General features: G+C 39.6%; 1 protein-coding gene across 1 annotated transcript; it reads right to left on the bottom strand.

Moving 5' to 3' along the window:
- Positions 1 to 3,774: 3,774 nt before the first annotated feature.
- On the bottom strand, positions 3,775 to 16,700 carry utp23 (UTP23 small subunit processome component). Its single transcript, XM_061983385.2, has 3 exons — positions 16,247 to 16,700; positions 14,478 to 14,652; positions 3,775 to 4,269 (listed from the first exon to the last, which is right to left on the bottom strand). Exons 1-3 carry the CDS (start codon positions 16,432 to 16,434, stop codon positions 3,901 to 3,903), a joined length of 732 nt encoding a protein of 243 aa, XP_061839369.1. The 5' UTR covers positions 16,435 to 16,700; the 3' UTR covers positions 3,775 to 3,900.
- Between the last annotated feature and the right edge of the window lie 106 nt (positions 16,701 to 16,806).

Raw genomic sequence — 16,806 nt, 5'->3', positions numbered from 1 at the left:
CTTTCTCGCGGATCGCCTCAGCTACGGCTCCCGGTGGGGCCCTCTCGGGGGAAGGGGCCTCGGTCCCGGACCCCGGCGAGGCGTCCCTTCTCCGCTCCGTAAAAGTGTCCATCTCTTTTCTTTTCTTTTTCTTCTGTTGTGGCATATGCAGCAGGTGCCTGCTCGTTTTTCGTATGTGGGTAACAACATTTAACTATGTATATATATTTCCGAATTGGTTTAACTGCCACCCGCCTGAATCTATTTAAAATCTAATTTTTTTTTATTTCAATCGCCCGACCCGACCCGACCCGACCCGCGGATAAAATCTAATTTTTTTTTAATTTCATCCGCCCGATCCGCGGATAATCCGCGGACTCCGCGGTTGTGCCCGCAAACCGCGCATCTCTAATGTATATATATATATATATATAAATAAGAGGAATACTTGAATTTCAGTGTTCATTTATTTACACATATACACACACATAACACTCATCTACTCATTGTTGAGTTAAGGGTTGAATTGTCCATCCTTGTTCTATTCTCTGTCACTATTTTTCTAACCATGCTGAACACCTTCTCTGATGATGCATTCTGCTTCGTCTCTTTGTTGTGTGCGCAGTTGTGCACTGCACTCTCTAAAAGCCGTAGATGTTATTGTCACATATGCATTTACAGTAGATGGCAGTATTGTCCTGTTTAAGAGTGTCACAACATTGCTGTTTACGGCAGACGAACTGCTTTACGGTAGATGAAAACGTGACTGCTGTTGTTGTGTGTTGTTACCGCGCTGGGAGGACGTTAATGAAACTGCCTAACAATAAACCCACATAAGAAACCAAGAACTCGTCCTCGATCATTCTACAGTTATAACGTGATTGGGCAGGCACACTGTTTATATTGTGGGAAAGCGGATGTGAAAACAGGCTGTTGACACGTCACTCAGGTCCGCCTGAATTTTGGGAGATTTTCGGGAGAAAATTTGTCCCGGGATGTTTTCGGGAGAGGCGCTGAATTTCGGGAGTCTCCCGGAAAATCCGGGAGGGTTGGCAAGTATGTCATCATATCTAATTTCTTATTATCAGTCTTTTATCAAATTATTATTACACTGACTAAAACCTTTTTGAAGGCTTTAGTCAACTCAAAAAGTGAGCATATCCAACTAAAAAGATGTGTAAACATGTTCATCATGACAGGATGCATGGAAATCAAAGGTCGTCGGCCATTTTGTTTTATAGTTCCCATTTTTGCGGGCCGCACTTGGACCAACATTGACTTGTTGGTAAGATCATGCAAAAGTTAGAATTTGTATACATTGCAGATGTTAATATAAACGCACAATTGCAAATCATAACATTGAAAAAAAGTCAACTGAATATGTTGTTATAGTGTATTTGCTTACACACAAACAGGAACACAAGCAAGGTAGTTTATATACAATTAATATTTAGAAACCCAAACGCACGTATTAAAAGTAAAATGTCCCCCCAAAGACCAAGTGGAACATATATAGAACACATTTCTGATGTGTACTTTTTTTTTTTAAATAAAATACTACTAATATAAACGTGTGGTGTTACTTTTACGTTCATGCTGAATGTATTCCTTAATATTTGAAAAAACCTCAACTCGACCTTATTCGTGCTCAATACCACAAATGTACTTTGAATTGAAGATATAATAAAAAACGCACACATATATATATATATATATATATATATACATAAATACATAAGCATATATTTTAAAGAGTGGAATAAGTGGTATATATTGAGCAGCTTATTAGCATGCTATTTTGACCAAAAAGAAATGTCATGACAGCCATTTCCAACATTTTTGTAGCTTTTATACATTGATTAATTCACCCAATTATTATATAACAGTTGTTTTACGTAACATTTGATATCGTTTGGCTTGTTAAATGGTTTCAAAATGACCTTTAATGGCAAAAATGTTACTTTAAGACATTAGCTAGCTTACCCGACACTGCTTGAAGCTACATCCGGGTATGATCACGTGGTAGGGGCAGGCAGCTCGATACAAATATCGGTTGCACCAATACCAAGGGCAGTGCTGCGTGAGATGGACATTTTTTAAATCTCTTTAGCTGCACACATTTGTGTTCTTCGTATTACTATTTTCATGTATTGTTTACAAACTCATGGAAAAGGTAATTTGGGGCAAAAAAACACAATATTTTTTAAGAAACCGTAGTTTTATCTATTTATTTTGCTCAAATATATGCACAAAAATGTTTGTTTTTGTGTGTATTGCTTTTGACATATTGTCTTATATTGTTGTACTATTATATTGGTAAACTCACAAATAGGTGTGTTAAATACAGTATTTAATATGTATCCTTTTTATTCGTATTATTTATAATCATGCAGCACGGTGGGACAAGGGTTAGTGCGTGTGCCTCACAATACGAAGGTTCAGAGTTCAATCCTGGGCTCGGGATCTTTCTGTGTGGAGTTTGCATATGTTCTCCCCGTGATAACGTGGGTTCACTCCGGCTTCCTCCCACCTCTAAAAACATACACCTGAGGATAGGTTGATTGGCAAAACTAATTTGGCCCTAGTGTGTGAATGTTGTCTGTCTATCTGTGTTGGCCCTGCGATGAGGTGGCGACTTGTCCAGGGTGTACCCCGCCTTCTGCCCGAAGCAGCTGAGATAGGCTCCAGCACCCCCCTCACTCCGAACGGGACAAGCGGTAGAAAATGGATGGATGGATGGATAATAAATTAAAGTGAGAATCAAAGTAATTAAAAAATGTTGAAAAAAAATTCAAGTGACAAAACGTATCAGCAAACCTGGTCGTGTTTACTCACTGTGTGGAATATCAAAATTTGCTGTATCGCCAACCCCTAACGGTCACATGACAACCACTCCAAAATGTATAGACACATTAGAGCCGGGTTTTTCAACCGGTGTGCTGTGGGAGATTATGTAATTTCACCTATTAGGGTTAAAAATATTTTATGCAAACCAGTAATTATAATCTGCAAATATAGTGCCGTTGTTGAGTGTTTCTGCCGTCTAGAGCTCGGCAGGGTAACCGTGTAATACTCTTCCATATCAGTAGGTGGCCAATTGCTTTGTAAACGTTGTATCTAACGCTTAAACCAAAATTAAACAAAAGGCGAGTGCCCCTAAAAAAGGCATTGAAGCTTAGGGATGGCTATGGAAAACAAAATTAAAACTGAACTGGCTACAAAGTAAACAAAAACAGAATGCTGGACGACAGCAAAGACTTACAGCGTGTGGAGCAGAGACGGCGTCCAAAGTACACCCGAACATGACATGACAATCAACAATTTCCACACAAAGAAGGATCGCGTCCGCACAACTGAAATAGTCTTGATTGCTAAAACAAAGCAGGTGCAGGGAATAGCGCTCAAAGGAAGACATGAAACTGCTACAGGAAAATACCAACAAAACGGGAAAAGCCACCAAAATAGGAGCACAAGCCACTACACACAGGAAAACCCCAAAAACCTCCAAATAAGTCTCAGCGTGATGTGACAGGTCGTGACACTTACTTTGAGACAAGAGCTATAGGTTGGTTATAGTTTGAATTAATATCCAACAATTGCAACAATGACTTTTTACTGTCAATATCAACTACCGAGTTTACATTTTTAATGTTTTCTGCTGGTGGTGTGCAGTTTTCAATGAACAAAAATGTGCCTTGGCTCCAAAAAGGTTGAAAAACACTGCATTAGAGGATATTTAATGTGTTGGGTTAAGTTAACAAGGCAATAAAAAAGGACAAAAAATGTAAAAATATGTAAAAGGATTGTGTGTTGATTTATTGTTGGAGTTGTTAGCAAAGTTGATGATGTATATGTACTGTATGTAATATGTTGCCATGGAAATAAACATATTTTCAGCACACATGTTAACGGTAAATAATTCTACGGTGCATCACCTCCCTCTGTTCTACTCTTCTTGTGTCGGCGCCTCTTCTGACCATCTTCGCTTTTTTTAAGTGGAGGTGTGGGCACTCCTTTCTTCTTCTTCTTCAGGCAGCTCAAAGGGTTGGGGTTGGGCCGTTTCCTCTTCTTCCCGCGTCTGTCCCCGTCCTTCCGAGCGACTATGCCCTGCTCCTTCTTCATACTGCGGAGGCTCTGCTGCTGGCTGGGGCTCACCAGCTCCCCCAGCTGCACGGCCTGGACGTGGTCGAGCGACAGCTGGTCGGGTTTGTCCAGCACGATGGTGTTGACGATGATGTAGAGTAGAGGCACGCCGGGGATCTTCTTCAGGCCCGTTGTTAGCGCGCGGTCCTGCGGAATCAAAAACATCACTTAGACATGTAGACACACACAGCCAGTCGATATGGACTAACTCAGGGGTCGGCAACCCAAAATGTTGAAAGAGCCACATTGGACCAAAAATACCACAAAAGAAATCTGTCTAGAGCAGACCTGGGCAAATTAAGCTTTTAAGATTGAGCTTTTCAATCTGGCCCGCCGGACATTCCCAAATAATTTGTTTAGATCTTTAAGATGGAAACTGTAGCTGCCATTATGATGTGCAGTCATGTTTTCTAATGACCGTTATGTCTTCAACTATACAAAGGATTTCAATGGTTGGAATCTGCGCTTATGGATGATATACTAGTTACTATGGTAATCTAATTAGTTACTATGGTCATCTAATTAGTTACTATGGTCATCTACGTCACAGCAGCTCAGACGAGGCACCAAGCAGTGTGGGCGGGAATCGTTTCCACAGACGCAGAAGGAGATTTTCACAACAAAGTTCTAAAGCTTAGTGATGTATAGAATAGAATAGAATAGAATAGAATAGAAAATACTTTATTGATCCCTGGGGGGAATTCAGCAAATATCATATATATCAGATTGTAGGTGGGTTTATTTTGTACCCTTCACGTTTGGGGGGAATTCAGCAAATATCATATATATCAGATTGTAGGTGGGTTTATTTTGTACCCTTCACGTTCATATTTCACTGTTTGTTGCATTTTTGTTGCGTTTCACTTGATTGTAAAATACGTCGAAATATTTTGTCAATATTCAGTGTTTTATCGTTCATAGAAAAATGTAAAATTCCATTACGTTTTTTAAGGCGGTCTGTCATTACGTTTTTAGCATTCAATCAGACATTATTGAGGTTTTGTATTAGTGTTCCTAAAAATAGATATACCGGCCCCCAGAGACATTTTTTCCTCTAAATGTGGCCCCCGAGTCAAAATAATTGCCCAGGCCTGGTCTAGAAACAAAAAACATTAAAGTGTTATAATGAAGGCAACACATGATGTAAGTGTCTATATTAGCCTACTATAGCAGGCTGACACAAATCTTTGTTGACAGAAATGCTGAAATTTTGTTTTTATGCTACACATTTTTGCAACATTAGAAAGCATCATAGGGTGAGATAACTCCTGGAAATTACTGGTTTAGAATGGCCAAAGGCATAGATATGTGTGTCCAAGTTAAAGGAAACGGCAGGCTTTCTTCTTCTAATGGATTGGTTTGCTGTGGTCTGGAACAACATGGCACACAAACTACCAGAAACGCAGCACACGTTACATACAGATAATGTGCCATGAGACTAGTGCTGGGCGATATGGGCTTTTATTAATATCTCGCAGTGATGGGTTGATGAGGCGTCATGAAGCGTTTCGACACTTTGCAAAACGGTATTGATACTGTGTCGATACGGTTTCACTTAATACTGACATCTGCTGGACATGAAAAATCCCTACAGGCAACCTATGGACCGACTCAACTGACACTGACTTTATGACCAAGTATATACAATAATATAAACCAAGTCATTGTATTTCATTTAGGATTATTTCATATCTTCATTTAAATAAAAATATATTTTTATCTTTTTTAGATACAGTCAATAAATAATGTGAACATGTATCCTAACATGGAAATCTAAGAGAACATGTTGTGAATGAGGATGCTTGTGGACTGGGAATGTTTTTTTGTTGGTTTTTTTTACACATTTTTATTATTTTTTTTAAAAACAGTTTTTCCAACGTATTACATTTTAGACGATTTCTCTTCTTAGTTATTATTTCTTCGGCTGACAGCATTGAGAAGGTGGATTTGTTAATGTACGACAATTTTGTCGAACAAATGCGACATTTAACCTGCAGAAAATATGAATAGTAAACTAAGAATCATTTTGAAGAGATTTTGAATTCTAATAGATCAATAGGAAACTTTGAGAGAACAGGATGAAACGACAAGGAAATGAACACAAATACCTTTTTTTCCGATATATGATCAAAATATTCCCACACGGCGGAAATCTTTCTTTTTGCCTGAGGCTGCTCCATGATCTCCGACGAGGATAAATTACAAATGACCAACGACAGAAGTGCGGCGATTCTGTTGGCAGCAGCATCTCGTTGACAGATGCGCTTCCTTATAAACACAGCTTGGCGCGCAGGCGTCAGTTCGATGCAGTTCGCGTATCGGTCACGTGACCGAATCAGCTCATGATCGGTCACGTGACTTTCTAAAAGCGGAACGCGCACCGACACAGGGTTTTGCTCTATGAGCTCGACGCATGCGCCGATGCATCGGTGTTGCCGGACCCATCACTAATATCTCGATATTTTTAGGCCACGATATTTTGCCTTATCCTTGAATGAACACTTGATGCATATAATCACAGCAGTATGATGATTCTATGTGTCTACATTAAAACATTCTTCTTCATACTGCATTAATACATGCTACTTTTAAACTTTCATGCAGAGAGGGAAATCACAACTAAGTCAATTTACCAAACCTGTATTTATTAAATACTAATTTCGAAACAAAGTGCAAGATTGTCAGAGACATTTTAAAACAAATTAGTGCACTTTTGTGCATGTCACTAAGATGACATTTATAAACAACACTAAATTAAAGTGCACTTTTTGAACAGAACGCCACTACAATATTTTCAAACAAATAAAGTGAACGTTTGTGCATGATGTTACACAATATATTTCCAAAAGAGGACCCTATTTCAGGCATGTGATTTGACCAAAATGAAAAAGACTGAAAAAATTTCCGGGGGTCTGGGGGACGAAGGCCAATTTAACATGCTAAAATTAACAAAGACAGCACCATTTGAAGAAAAACAAGCTTAAACAATCATGCAATCATTGACAAACACATTCAAATACACAATATGGGTCATTCTCAAAATTTGCCTAGGTTTTGGTAATAAGCAGATTGCTCTAAAATAAAATTTCCTTTCATATTTGAAATCATTCTATCATTACTATTAGTCAGATATTGTATATATGGGGTAAAAAAAATGATCAGTGGTGTAACAGGTTTGCCAAGATTTATTATTATACAAAATATATTTTAAAGTTAAGACTATTACATGATATATGCTATCAGAAAGTAGCATTAATTGTAAAAAACATAACCACTAATAACAATTCACAGTTTTAATGTATATGCCTAGTTGCCTACAAGTTTAGTTATAAATATAACAAAATACCAAATGTAAACATTTCATTCTTTTCGCCAAAATAGGATATAAATTTATGAAAATAATTAAACATGTTTAGTATTGTTTACTCATATTTGAAAATAGGAAATAATAATAATGTGAGGACACTGACATATTGCATGAAACAAGTGTGAAAATATTTACCTTCAAGATTGTTACACCACTGACAATAGTGTTTCAAGAGACTACATAAGAACTTAATATTACAAAATAGTATTATATGCAAATGTATTTCAAATAAATTGTTAACTGGAATCAATAATGCGACTCTTTAAATTTCTGTAATTTCATAATATATTTTCACGTGGCTTTTTATTTTTTAGAAAAACCCATTTATATTTCGCAAAGCAATAATTGGTTAATATTTAAAACAAACATGCGTATTTCGTAAGCAAATATTTTTTAGCTTACCTCATTATTAACAACCCTGTCTGCAACTGAAGTGGGTTGTTTGGGTGGATCTTTCCTCTCTACGGCAGTTGCCGATGCAAACAAAGGATGAAGTCCGTAAGGTTTGCTCACTTTCGGTTGACATCCAAAAGTACCAGCTAGTGAAAAGTTCGTTTTCCTTGCTTCAAGTTGTTTCATATGTTTTTGGCGTTTTGCATGTACTTCCAAAGCCTTGAAACCTCGTGATCCATAGTCAATATTATCATGACACCACGTGCACAAAACCTTTCCGGGACGATCGATTTTCCGAATAAAATCACCGAACAAAGTCGTAACTTCCTTCTTCCCAACAGTATCAGTGATTTCCCTTTCCATCCAGTCCCATCGAAACTTATTTTTGACATGTTTATCAATTTCTTTTACTTGTAAAGCGTCCTTTCTCTCGAGAACCGACATCGTTTACATATGGAAAATGGCAAATGGCGGTAATAACCATTATGAATGATGACGTTATTAACGTCATCATTCATAACAGAGGTCCTGATTGGTCACAAGGAACATATCGACCAATCAACTACGGCGTAATATAAACTACGTCTCGAATCTTGATTTAGGGTCGGAAAAAAAAACGGAAAAACGGGAGATAATTGTTTTTTTTCCCCCGAGATTAAAAAAGACGGAATTCCGACTTTAGACGGAAAAATCACATGCCTGCTATTTGTATGGCCACATTGCCTGAACATAAAACAATGGCAACAAAAGGTCAATGAGGTTACTTATGGAAAAGTTCACAGCTTTAGTCTTAGTTTCTTCTGTATGAAACATATGGCACAAATAAGAAGTTCAAAAAATATATACCGTATTTTCCGCACTATAAGGCGCACCTAAAAACCACAATTTTTCTCAAAAGCTGACAGTGCGCCTTATAACCCGGTGCGCTTTATTACGATTCATTTTCATAAAGTTTCGGTCTCGCAACTTCGGTAAACAGCCGCCATCTTTTTTCCCGGTAGAACAGGAAGCGCTTCTTCTTCTACGCAAGCAACCGCCAAGGAAAGCACCCGCCCCCATAGAACAGGAAGCGCTTCACCCGCCCCCATAGAACAGGAAGCGCTTCACCCGCCCCCGGAAGAAGAAGAAAAAACGCGCGGATATCACCGTACGTTTCATTTCCTGTTTACATCTGTAAAGACCACAAAATGGCTCCTACTACGCGACAAGGATCCGGTTCATAAAAAGACGCAATCTCTCCATCCGCACACGGATTACTACCGTATTTCACAGCAACTGATATTCCTGTGAACTGCACTGTGGAACGGGAGCACGTACGGTGAATATTCGCACCACAGGGAATGAGAAGTCATCCTTCACTGTGGTTCTAGCTTGCCATGCTAACTTCCTCCCATGGTGATATTCAAAAGGAAGACCTTGCCAAAAGAGACCTTTCCAGCCGGCGTCATCATAAAAGCTAACTCGAAGGGATGGATGGATGAAGAAAAGATGAGCGAGTGGTTAAGGGAAGTTTACGCGAAGAGGCCGGGTGGCTTTTTTCACACAGCTCCGAAGGCGAACACACCTTCACTAAGACGGGCAGATAGCGCCGGTCGACATACGCCAACATCTGCCAGTGGATCGTAAATGCCTGGGCAGATAGTTTCGGTCACAACTGTGGTCCGAGCTTTCCGGAAGGCAGGATTCACAGAACTGCTGCACAACAACAGCGACACTGAATCCGATGACTTCGACGAGGCGGAGCCGGCCATTTTTGGATCCCACGCTTGCGCAACTTTTCAATTCGGACACCGAAGACGAAGAATTCGAAGGATTTACGAATGAAGAATAACTTCAGAAGGTGAGCGCTATGTTTATTTTGTGTGTTGTGACATTAACGTTCGAGCAACATTATGTTGCTATTTATTGCTCTACACCATTTTGAATTTTACTATGTTTGTGATTGCACATTTGCGTACATTTTGGGACAGAGTTGTTAGAACGCTGGTTTTCAATATATTATTAAAGTTTGACTGAACTATCTGACTGTTTTTTTGACATTCACTTTAGCGCAGCGTTTTTTTGACATTCACTTTAGCGCAGCGTAGGCGCGGCTTATAGTCCGGGGCGGCTTATTGGTGGACAAAATTATGAAATATGTAATTCATAGAAGGTGCGGCTAATAATCCGGTGCGCCTTATAGTGCGGAAAATACGGTAGTTGCATTTTGTGCAACCAGTGAGTAGTACCAGGTTGTTCAGAGGTTTTGTGCCAAAAACAAGCCTATCAACGGTGTCTGGTTTGAGAGATGCTCGGTGGCATGTAACTACATTCCCACTGGTACTAAACACCCTTTCCGATGGGGAACTGGTGGCAGGCACACACAGATACTTTTCTGCCACATTTTTTAGGTTTGGGAACATTTCCTCATGGTCATTCCACCACGGCAGGGGATTTGCGTCACTGTCAACATTAACAGACTGCAAGTAGGCAGACAACTCTTTTTCAATACGCTCTCTCTGTGATAGTGTGCTTGAGGATGACGTTGCTGCTGTTTTAAAGAAGCTTCCAAGGGTTTTCTTCCTTAGTAACTCTGTTGGCTGTGATGCTGTTGATGCATCTTGAGGTTGGGAAGCAGGGCCCTGGTCAGACTCAGACAGCATAGCCTCCATCTCAGCTAAGACTCTGCTCTTGATGTCCTCCACCTTTCCTTCTGTGCAGTATAGAGATGCGCGGTTTGCGGACACAACCGCGGAGTCCGCGGATAATCCGCGGATAATCCGCGGATAATCCGCGGGTCGGGCGGGTGACTTGACGAAAAAAATAGATTGTAAATAGATTTGGGCGGTTGGCGGTTGAACCACTTCGGAAATATATATACATAGTTAAATGTTGTTACCCACATACGAAAAACGTATAGATTTTATCGGTCCTTTCGGTGGAGCTGATGGTGCATCACCGAAAAAGAAAAGGATTGACTTCACAGAATGGGAGGAGGATACACCTGTGCTTGTTGATGAAGTAGAGGATTATTCCTCTACAAACTTCCATCTCGACGGATCAGCAGAGGAAAATCTACTTTCCTTTTGGGGGAAACAAGGACAATCATTCCCATGACTACAACACCTTGCCAAGAGAATCCTATGCGTCCCAGCAACAAGTGCCGCAAGTGAGCGCTCCTTCAGCGCAGCAGGGCGCATTTAGGAGGCCAGGCGCTCTCGCCTGAATCCTGGCACTATAGATGCCATTTTATTCCTACATAGCGCTAACAAAAAAAAAAGTAAGTAGACACACGGTCGGATATGTTAAACGAATTAGTCTACGTTACCTATAGGCTATACCAAATAAGCACATGTCTAACCTATATTGAGTTCGGTCAGCTAAATAATTTTGATGGTTACGTGTTTTTTGGGTGCACTACAATGCAAAGGAATTAAGGCAATTGCGTTGTTTATTGTGTTTTTTTCTATTCGAGATATACTATTGTGTTAATTATTTGGCCACGCTTTCAAGTGAAGCGCATCTCCGATTGGCTACAATGTAAGGATATTTAGCCTGCTTTGTTTGTCGCGACCGTCTATTTTCATTATAATTCAAGTTTGATGATAAAGTGCAGTCTGATGGGTTTGATTTACCCCCTTCAGCTTTTTGCCTTGGCCAATAAGTTGCAGGTAATTTATTATTATTATCTATTTTATTTATTTTTGTTTAAATAGGGATGACATACATATGTTATTGTATAATTTAAGTTTGTGCGCGTGATTGACAGCCTAAGGCAGGGGTCGGCAACCCAAAATGATGAAAGAGCCATATTGGACCAAAAATACAAAAACAAATCTTTCTGGAGCCGCAAAAATTTAAAAAATTAAAAGCCATATTACATACAGATAGTGTGTTTTGAGATATAAATTGAATTAAGAGGACTTAAAGGAAACTAAATGACCTCAAATATAGCTGCAAATGAGGCATAATGATGCAATATGTACATATAGCTAGCCTGAATAGCATGTTAGCATCGATTAGCTTGCAGTCATGCAGTGACCAAATATGTCTGATTAGCACTCCACACAAGTCAATAACGTCAACAAAACTCACCTTTCATGCACAACGTTAAAAGTTTGGTGGACAAAATGAGACAGAAAAAGAAGTGGCATAAAACACATCCTAGAAAGTCGGAGAAAGTTATACATGTGAACTAACTAAGGTGAGTTCAAGGACCGCCAAAATCAGTAGGACAAAACGGCGCTCGCCAAATACTCGAATCAGAGAAGCATGTTTAATTTAAACAGTGTGCTTTGTAACAATTAGGGAGGTTTGTGTCATGTTTGTCCTCCTACAGAAACCATATTAAAACAAAAAATATTTTTCTTTCCCCTCATCTTTTTCCATTTTTCAAACATTTTTTAAAAAGCTCCAGAGAGCCACTAGGGCGGCGCTAAAGAGCCGCATGCGGCTCTAGAGCCGCGGGTTGCCGACCCCTGGCCTAAGGCTTATGAGGCACATTTTTTTTATTTTTTTTTATTTCAACTTAAAAACGTATGAGCCTATGCCTACAACATAGGCTATGTGTTTATCTTTATTTTCCTGCCTGTCGTTGACAATGGAGATTGTCTGATATTTTGTCATGGCTGCAGATCAATCAATAAAGGTTCATCTTTGTCGCAAAATTGTTCACTGCTTCACTGTGCACCCTGCCCTCGTCCCTATTTGAGCATTATAACGTTAACAAGTTAATATTCATTGAAATAAATTCAGAACATTTTTTTTACCTAACGAAAATATAGGCCTAGTCTTTCTAAAACATTTTTTTAACTTCTTAAAAGCATCGTTCTGCTTGCTGCAACTGCGCACACAAAGTGTGAGGAACGCACTCCTGATCTGAGGGCATTGGCAACAATAGTCAACACTTTCTTAATGGAAATGACAATAATACTATAATAATGATAAATAATATTATCACGCATTAATATCTCTTAGCCACTAATGCGTGGCCAAGAGATATTAATGCGTGGCACGCATTGAATGTCTCTGCTACATTGGATCAGTCTCCTTTCTTTAACAGGCAAAAGCTTTCTAACCTCACTAATGCCTTGCATCGTCTACATTAGATATATAACAACGGGCGGGTGGCGGGCCTGTGTGGATTTGATAAAATGTTAGTTCGGATGGATGGCGGATGGATGACGACTTTTGTGATGCGGTTGCGGATGAAATAATTGCCTATCCGCGCATCTCTAGTGCAGTATGTTGTCTTGAACCTGGGATCCACTAAGCCTGCCATGTCCAGCATGGCGTTAATGGAAGGATCAGAAAACTTCTCGCTCAGATAATCCAGGATGGAGGCTCTGATAGACTGGGTCAGTGGAGTGTCATCCTCCTGATATGCCAAGAGGCTGGACTTGAAGAGATGGAGCACAGGCTTGACATAGGACACTGTGATGTAACTCTCACCTGATAGAGCATCAGTGAATTCCAGGAGGGGTTTGAGAGCCTTGTGCACGGACTCGAGGACTTGCAGGTCTTGTCAGGTGAGAACGAGATGCCGGGTTTTCTTGTTCGGATGCAGTGTTTTAAAGCGCCCACTGGACTCTAAAGCAGTGGAGACGCGTTGTCTGGAGTGATGAATCACGATTTTCTATCTGGGAATCTGATGGACGAGTTTGGGTTTGGAGGTTGCCAGGAGAACATTTGTGCCGAGTGTGAAATTTGGTGGAGGAGGATGTGGTGTGGGGTTATTTTTCAGGAGTTGGGCTTGGCCCCTTCGTTCCAGTGAAAGGAACTTTGTATGCTCCAGGATACCAAAACGTTTTGAACAATTCCATGCTCCCAACCTTGTGGGAACAGTTTGGAGCGGGCCCCTTCCTCTTCCAACATGACTGTGCACCAGTGCACAAAGCAAGGTCCATAAAGACATGGATGACAGAGTCAAGTGTGGATGAACTTGACTGGCCTGCACAGAGTCCTGACCTGAACCCGATAGAACACCTTTGGGATGAATTAGAACGGAGACTGAGAGCCAGGCCTTCTCGACCAACATCAGTGTGTGACCTCACCAATGCGCTTTTGGAAGAATGTTGGAAAATTCCTATAAACACACTCCGCAACCTTGTAGACAGCCTTCCCAGAAGAGTTGAAGCTGTAATAGCTGCAAAATGTGGACCGACATTTTATTGAACCCTATGGGTTAGGAATGGGATGGCACTTCAAGTCAAAGCAGGTGGCCAAATACTTTTAGCAATATAGTGTATATTATTTTGTTTTATTATTAGAGATGATTACAGTGTAAATATATGTAATTGTACGCAGTACATTTTTTTTTGTAAAACATTTATTAAGAAAAGATAAGGTACTTTATTTACACATATTATTTCCACGCTTTCGGAGGCCACACAAATTGATGTGGCGGGCCTTGAGTTTGACACCTGTGCAATAGATTAACACATATGCCAGCAGCTAAAATAGGAGAAATGGTCCTAATATCATATATTTACCCAAAAATATATTGTGATATATATCATTACCGCAAGAGGCTGCAATTTATATCGCAATATTTATTTTGAAGTATTAAGACGATAATGTAATGTTTGAAAAAAACTAAACCGTGTGTTTTATTGACCTGTGTGGCGACAAAGTAGTGATGTGGGTTTGTCTCCTCCAGCATGGACAGCAGACACTGGGAAGCAGGAACAGGGTTCTTGAAATGTGGACATCTCCTCACTTGGTACCGCTGCAGAATGACTCTTGCCCCATAGAGTTCTTTCCCCAGAGTTTCCAGTTCTTTCAGAGCACAGCTGAAAAGCACAACAACCACGTGAAATAGTGCTGGCTGAAAGATTGCATGTACTGTAAGTCAGTGTTTTTCAACCACTGTGCCGCGGCACGAGATATTGTCTGGTGTGCCGTGGGAGATGATGTAATTTCACCTAATTAGGTTAAAAATATGTTATGCAAACCAGTAAATGTGTTGTTGTTGAGTGTCTGTGCTGTCTACAGCGCGGCAGAGTAACCATGTAATACTCTTTCATATCAGTAGGTGGCAGTAGGTAACTAATTGTGTACAGCTCTGGTAATGGGTACATTCGCACCCACCACAAATGTACTTCAAAATGTTACAATCAAAATAAATATGACTTTTTTGTTTGTTTACTAGGGCATGCATATATAATATGCATTAGTTAGACAATTTAAAATCAACGATAATAAAAAGGAGATGCTTGGAAATAGCATAAAAATGCCCCAAAAACTTGGAAAAACGCTATTCATAGCGTTACTTTTTGGTGTAACCATCATGAGCGTTCTGTTCAGGTATATTTTCTTTTATATTCTTTGATAAATCATCATATTTATGTATTACTACATTTAAATAGGTATTGAGCAATCTTTAAGCTGTGTGTATTTGATTTCAGTTTGCTTTTGACATCTTATTTAGAACTGTAGTTGAAACTTTTACAACCTTGTGTTGCGCTCATGATGGCGTAACCAAACTAAATTTAATTTAATGATCTTATTTTGAATATTTATTCCTTTTCTTACATTTAGTATATTTAAATATTAATTTTGAAACATTGAATACATTTCAAATATCAATAAAATGCAATTGCCTTCATCTTATAGGGTAATGTTTCGTTACACCAAGTCGTGAGTGTAACACTAAGCTTCATCACTTTGACTTGTAATATCTCTAATTCTGGTGGTGTTTTATGCTTTTTTTCTTTTTTGGAACATGTACTATACATATAATACTATAAAGTCCCATATAAAATTATTTTTCTAGCAATACTTTAATTTTGCCTTTGAAAGTAACACTCTGATGTCCACTAGTGGAGCTGTACACAATTGCTTTGTGGATGTCGGGAACACGGTTTGTCGTGATCACAATATGCCGACGGCAGCGGGAGGCAGTGTGCAGGTAAAAAGGTATGTAATGCTTAAACCAAAAATAAACAAAAGGCGAGTGCCGCTAAGAAAAGGCATTGAAGCTTAGGTAAGGCTATGCAAAACGAAACTAAAACTGAATGCTGGACGACAGCAAACAGAATGCTGGACGACAGCAAAGACTTACGGTGTGTGGAGCAGCAGACGGCGTCCACAAAGTACATCCATACATGACATGACAATCAACAACAAAATAGGAAACACTACGCACATGAAAACATCAACAAACACAGTACACCTACTTTGAGACAAGAGCTATTGTGATGCATGGCTGGTTATGGTTTGAATGTATATACAACAATTGCGAGAACGACTTTTTACTGTCAATATCGGCTGCTGAGTTTCATTTGTTTATGTTTTCTGCTAGTGGTGTGCCTCGGGATTTTTTCTAATGAAAAAAATGTGCCTTAGCTCAAACAAGGTTGAAAAATAGTGTTGAAGTGTACTCACTTGGTGGTGCACAGCTGCACTTCGCCCATTAGATATTTCGGTATTTGCTCCTTGATTTGAATCTTGTTCTTCAACGCGGCCTGGCAAAAAGTCCCGTCAATGAGAACCTGATAAGGTTCCCTGAAGCAAAAATTATATTTGTAAAATGATAACGTTTTCTTGGCTTGCTTTTGTCGCTTGATCTTCATGGTCGGCTGTGCACGTACACGCGAGACTTAATCAGATGTGTTGATATCTATAAGACTCTATGGTAGAAGTATTTAACATTATTCGCAAAAAAACGACTAGTTTAATGTGCCAATTTGCCGCTATTTGATCAGTTTACATAATGTGTCGTGTTTTCCTCTAGCAAGTCAGACACGTGTGTCCGTTCTGGTTTAGACTCCGCAAGGAAACAAAACACTGGTAAAAAAAAAAAAAAAGGTTCCGGAGTGAGTAGCTTTCACACTTTCTTCTTCATTTTCATTTTATGGCGGGTCGGCAACCAACGTTATAGGTGCGTACCGCCACCTACTGTACTGGAGTGTGTATCCTCAGGATACTTAGGTCAACCACTGTGC

This window comes from Nerophis lumbriciformis, linkage group LG21 (genome assembly GCF_033978685.3).
Source record: "Nerophis lumbriciformis linkage group LG21, RoL_Nlum_v2.1, whole genome shotgun sequence".
NCBI lineage: Eukaryota > Metazoa > Chordata > Actinopteri > Syngnathiformes > Syngnathidae > Nerophis > Nerophis lumbriciformis.
Note: the sequence above shows the minus strand (reverse complement) of the source record. Positions and strands in the feature narration are given on the sequence as shown.

Bases quoted from the DNA above. Each gene is read 5' to 3' on its own strand.
- utp23 (XM_061983385.2), bottom strand. From the start codon at position 16,434: ATGAAGATCAAGCGACAAAAGCAAGCCAAGAAAACGTTATCATTTTAC. The intron at 14,653-16,246 runs GTGAGTACACTT...TGTGCTTTTCAG, and splicing joins GTGCAGCTGTGCACCACCAA to CTGTGCTCTGAAAGAACTGG. The intron at 4,270-14,477 runs GTCAATAAAACA...TTGATTCCGCAG, and splicing joins ACTACTTTGTCGCCACACAG to GACCGCGCGCTAACAACGGG.